The following is a 5,057-nucleotide window of genomic DNA, read 5'->3' as shown; positions in this document are numbered from 1 at the left end:
CAGTGAATCACCTACTGTGTCTGCCTACTACTCTTTCTTATCTGGCCATAAAAAGAAATCCAAGTTTGTAGTTATTTGTGGTAGTTACTGAATAACTGATTTTCACTTTGAGAAGTGAATTGAACAAGTCCTTTCTGTCAGTCAGAATAGACTAGGTTAGGCTGCAGTAGCAAACAATCCCCACATCTCAGTGGCTTAAAACAATACAAGTTTATTTTTTGCTTACTCACACAAACCTAAATACAAAATGAAAATTCTCTCCTGTTTTCACATGCGTGGAGACAGACATGAGTGCACAGGTATATACAGAATCACACGTCACATAAATACCCTGGAACATGAACTCATGCAAAAATCTATTTAGATACTGGTTAACTTAAACTGCACAACTTTCTCTTCGTTGGGGATTTTAAAAGGTCCCAGGATCCAAGGAAGGTAAAAGAATATCCACCTTCAGCCAAGGAAATGGCCATGCTACAAAAGGAGCCAAAAGCTAACAAAGCACCTGAAAGCTTTAAAAAAGCCTGAAGATTGTACTACATGAAATTCCATGCATAAATCTGTAAGTAAAATAACAAATATGCAATGCCTGCAGGCTGTTGCCCCCCTACCCCAGTGAGGCCTCCACCTCTGGGCTTCTAGCTCAGGAGGGAGATGGACCCCAGATGCCCAATATGCAGAGCCACAGAGGGGGCTGGACTGGGTCAGAGAGAGGGGACAACAGGCTGGAATCCTCTTTCTTCAGCAGGAGCTACAGACAGGAAGGAAGGGGGCAGGACCAGGTCACATCTATTTCCCCCCCAGCAAACCCTCTCTTTTTACCCCATCTAATCCAGGCCCATCTTTGTTCACCTGGATTATAGCAAACACTTCCTCCTCACTGATTTTCCCACTTCTAGTCTTGCCTCATCCAATCCCTCCATCACAGCCACCATACTTGTCTTGCTAAAGCTCAGGGTCTCAGAATATGTCCCTTACTCAGAAACATTCCCTCGCTCCCCTTCATGTACAGGTGCTTGTCTAGATGCCCAAGCCTGGCATGCCAGGCCTGCATGATCAGAAGCCCCTTCATACTCATCTGCTTCTGTTCCGGCAGTCCCCCCAGTCCCACACAGCATGTCCAATCCACCATTTTGGACAGGAGAAATCTCAGCCTCCCCTCTCTGTCCCCACAGGTGTTTCTCATGCCTCAAGATTCCTCTAGTTCTCTCCAGGTTTGTCACTGAGCTTTCTGAAGGCATCCAGGTTTCCCAAATAGAATGGAAGCTCCTTGAAGGCAGTTATCAAATCTCCTTCCAGGCCAGACCCTTGTTACCTCTTCAGCCCCTCTCCAGACTTCAGCAGGCAGCTTGAGTCCAGAGAAAAAGCCTTGGGCTGGAGTCAGGAGAACAGGCTTTGCCACTGTCTTGCTATATGCCCTCAGGCAAGTCCCTACCTCTCTCAGGGCCTCACTTTCCTTGACATCAGGGCACTGGACATTTGCTTTTGAGTACAAAAAGGATAAAACAGATTCACTGAATAACTCTCAACTGTAATCTCAGGGGCTAGGTTGAAAAGCTTGGGGCCTGGGCCTGGGATCTTGAACTTGTGACTTCCTGATCTACTTGGTTAGTCCCTGCTTACTCCAGTACCTCCATTTCTCAGTCACGCCTATCCCATCCTCTCCTTTTAAGGAACAGGTTACCTGGTGGGCCACAGGTGTGGAGCACGGAAATCCAGGCACGGCTGGAAGGACCAGAAGGGGTCGGGCGGGGAGCCTGAAATGAATCTTTCAGTCCCACAAGAGCCTCGGCTGCCTCCCACTGCAGCTGCCACTCTGAGGGGTCAGAGGTCCGGGCCAGGTGAGAGGCTCCGGGGGCCTGCAAAGGAAAGGGAGAGAAGCAGACTGGGAATCCCCACTTCTGCCCACCCTCCAGGTGCTCCCCCTGCCCCTGGTTACTTCATTATCCCCTACTCTTCCCTTCCCCAAGCTCAACTTCCTCCCAGGGTCCTGGATCCCACTTCTTCCCCAGGACCTGTGGCTGCAGCAGAAGGGGGTCTGGGGTGTCACAGGGCTGAAGTATCAGAGTCGAGCATCTGGAAATAAGGAGAAAAGATGCCAGGGGGATTAAACATGGACAGACAGGTACACGTGGAAACAGGGGCAGGATTTTGCTATGTTCTGATCTGGGAATCTTAAGTGCCTGCTGGGTCATTAGGCTTTGTGGCCTTGGGCAAGTCCCTTTCTCTGTCATGGCCTGGTTTGTTTTCTGTAAAATGAAAATATGTCAGCTTCTTCCTACCAGGGCTACTGTGAGGATTATGGGAAATAACTGGTGCCAGTTAAAAAAAAAAAAACTGACAAAACATCTAAAGGGATTGAGGTGACTGTTCCTGCCCTACCAGAGTCTGGTTTCCTTCCCTCCTAGTTCCCCAATCGCCATGGAACTTGAGGAGCAGCTTGGCCCACCTTTAGGAAGCTTTCTCTAATGGCCTCTGGCCTCTCTCCTAGGCCTCTGAGGCTCTTAGCATCATGTTGTTCCCCTGCCCCGCCTCACTTCAGCAGGCAGTTCAACCTTATCTTATCTGTTTAAGTGGATTTAATAGCCACTATTTGTTTAAGGCCAGGGCTTGTGCTAGGTGTATTCCATATATTATTGCTAATTCTCATTATTACCAAGAAGTAGTAGTGTCTCCGATTTATTGACAGAAAAACAGGCTCAGAGAGGTAAAGATACTTGTACAAAGGTTCACAGCTAGGCAATGACAGCGCTCGGAGAGCTCTGCCTCACCCATTAGTCTGAGACCTTTTCTTCTTCTTTATCATCTACTATGGTATCCAGCACAGGGTTAGGCACATCATAAACACATATCTTTTTCTCCCTACTCACGTGTGGGGCAGGGTAGAGGGCCCTTGGGATTCTCCAGAAAGAGGAGCCATCAGTATTGCGCGGGATCCTGTGCAGGCTGGGAGGGGCCCATGAGTGGGCAGCCAGAGGGCAGTGCCAGGGTCAAAGCCTAATGAGGGTAAGAGAATGCAGAGCATATGCAGAGGTCATGCTTGTCTTCCCTCTTCCTACCCTGTATCTTTTTCCTCTTCTCTTTCTGATACAGTGGTACCTAGTCATTCACATATCTCTTGAATTAATGTTGAATTCATCTTACCAGGGAAAGGATGCAGAGGGACAGCAGGTTCTCGGCATAGCAAGCGGCACACCACTGGGGTTGGCACGGAAAGGCCTGGAGGCAGCCAGCACCCAGCGGCCCAAGGGCCTGGGGGCACTGGAGTCCAGGGCAAAGGCAAGGCTTCTGGGCGACAGCTGAGCAGCAGGGGCCCCCGGGAGTTCTCCTGCAGGAGGCACAGGTTGGAGTCAGGTACAAGGCTGGAGAAGGAATGGGTATGTTCCAGGATGTAGGTAGGACCCCAAAACTTCAGAGCCTGAGGGCCATAAAATCCCACCCCCTCATTTTGTCCATGGAATAGAAGTGATTTGCCCAAGATGACACAGCAATTCAGGGCTGGACCTAGAACCCTGGGCAGGGGCTAAGACAGGAGTCCCCTCAGGGCCCAGTTTTTCCTTACCTTCTCAGGGGGTGTCAGTGCCAGTGGGACTGCCCTGTGGGGAGTCTCAGGCTGGGGTGCTATGTTCTCCTTTCCAGCTGTGAGGGACCAGGGAGAGCTTTGGTGAGCTCTTTCTTCTGAGGGCCATCCCACTCCAACCCCAAACTGAATTATCTCCCTCTGTCCCATTTCTACCCACAGACCTCACTGCATCCTCCCTGCACTTAATCACATTTTACAGTTGGGGAGGATGAGGCCCAGAGGATAGAAACACCTTGCCCCAGGACTGGGATTCTTTTTCCTACTTAGGCTTTCCCTGCCCACACTCCTGCCCTAGCCCTGGCCAGAGACACTCACGGTGGACCCCTGGTCGAGTGACTCCCTTCTTGACACGGCTGGGAGCGTTGGGAGGAGCCGCCCCTCTCCTCATCAGTCCCTGAGCCAGGTGCCGCTTTAGCTGCGCCTCCTCCTGCCTACGCAAGGCCACCTGGGCAGCCATGACTCTTCGGCGCTCCCTAAAGAGGGGGGTGGCGAGCCGGAAGTCAAGTCAGCCGCCTTTTAGATGAGGCCCATCCTCTCCCTTCCCTGCATCCCGTACTCACAAGATGAGGACACATTTGTGACACTCGCAAGCCTGAAAGAGGCAGAGGCGCTTGTGGCCCTTGAGGTGGGCAGTGATACCGTGACCGCGGCAGCGGGCGCAGGTTGGAGAGCGACTGACAGCTCTCCTGGGGATGAGCTCCATGCCCTGGGGGGCTCTAGTCTCACACCCCAGGGCAGAGTCTGAGGGGCAGTGGTGGACAGCAGGCATTTCACTGGGTTCCATGTATCTAGGGGCAGAAGTGGGGGGTCAGGGTGGCCACGTGGGCCCTCTCCCGACCAGCCCTCTCGCCTCTGGGAGGCCACGCCTGAAGGATCTTTCCATTTCGCCCACTCCTGGACTCAGCTGTCACCCTTGAGTCTCCCCTGGCTTTCTCCTTCTTCACTTTCCTCAGGCATCGTCCTTCCCAAGAACCTCTCTCCTCTTTCCTTTCTTACGTATCTTTCCATCCAAACATTATTCTCCGCTCACCTGTTCCCTTCCAGGCAGAAATCCCAGTTTTGGGCATACTCGCGCACTCTCACGCCCCCTGCAGCAGTTCTTACACCCGCCTTCCACCAACAGCCCATTCCCACAGTTTCCCTGGCAGCCTCTTCAACAATTATCATCCTTCCCTCCTGCACGTATCCAATTCCCACACATAACGTTTATGCTCCCCTTTCCATTCTTAGCCTCACGTATGCCCTGCAATTCAATTTCCCCCCCGCAGCCCTTTTAATCAGACCACTCCCTTGCACCTCAGTAACTACATCATTCTCATGGATCCCTTGCCTCACTTTCAAGAATTATTTTCATTCCTTCAGCAAAGGTTTACTGAGCCCCTTCCATGTGCCAGGCCCTGATCTAGGCCCAAAGCCCCCTCCCCACGGCCCAAATTCCTCTCTTGCACCCACACGCCTTCCAAACTAAGGCAAA

General features: G+C 51.8%; 1 protein-coding gene across 1 annotated transcript; it reads right to left on the bottom strand.

The window, feature by feature from the left end:
- Positions 1-649: 649 nt before the first annotated feature.
- On the bottom strand, positions 650-4,367 carry DMRTC2 (DMRT like family C2). The gene is made up of 8 exons (XM_036834669.1): positions 4,144-4,367; positions 3,899-4,056; positions 3,563-3,639; positions 3,145-3,325; positions 2,871-2,997; positions 2,016-2,076; positions 1,685-1,859; positions 650-751 (listed from the first exon to the last, which is right to left on the bottom strand). Exons 1-8 carry the CDS (start codon positions 4,365-4,367, stop codon positions 705-707), a joined length of 1,050 nt encoding a protein of 349 aa, XP_036690564.1. The 3' UTR covers positions 650-704.
- Between the last annotated feature and the right edge of the window lie 690 nt (positions 4,368-5,057).

The sequence above is a fragment of the Balaenoptera musculus genome, chromosome 19 (genome assembly GCF_009873245.2).
Source record: "Balaenoptera musculus isolate JJ_BM4_2016_0621 chromosome 19, mBalMus1.pri.v3, whole genome shotgun sequence".
Lineage (NCBI taxonomy): Eukaryota > Metazoa > Chordata > Mammalia > Artiodactyla > Balaenopteridae > Balaenoptera > Balaenoptera musculus.
Note: the sequence above shows the minus strand (reverse complement) of the source record. Positions and strands in the feature narration are given on the sequence as shown.

Excerpts from the sequence above, each read along its gene's own strand:
- DMRTC2 (XM_036834669.1), bottom strand. The coding sequence starts at position 4,367 with ATGGAACCCAGTGAAATGCCTGCTGTCCACCACTGCCCCTCAGACTCT. Across the intron at positions 4,057-4,143 it reads CACAAATGTGTCCTCATCTT|GGAGCGCCGAAGAGTCATGG; the intron begins GTGAGTACGGGA and ends CCCCCTCTTTAG. Across the intron at positions 3,640-3,898 it reads CACTCGACCAGGGGTCCACC|CTGGAAAGGAGAACATAGCA; the intron begins GTGAGTGTCTCT and ends GGTCCCTCACAG.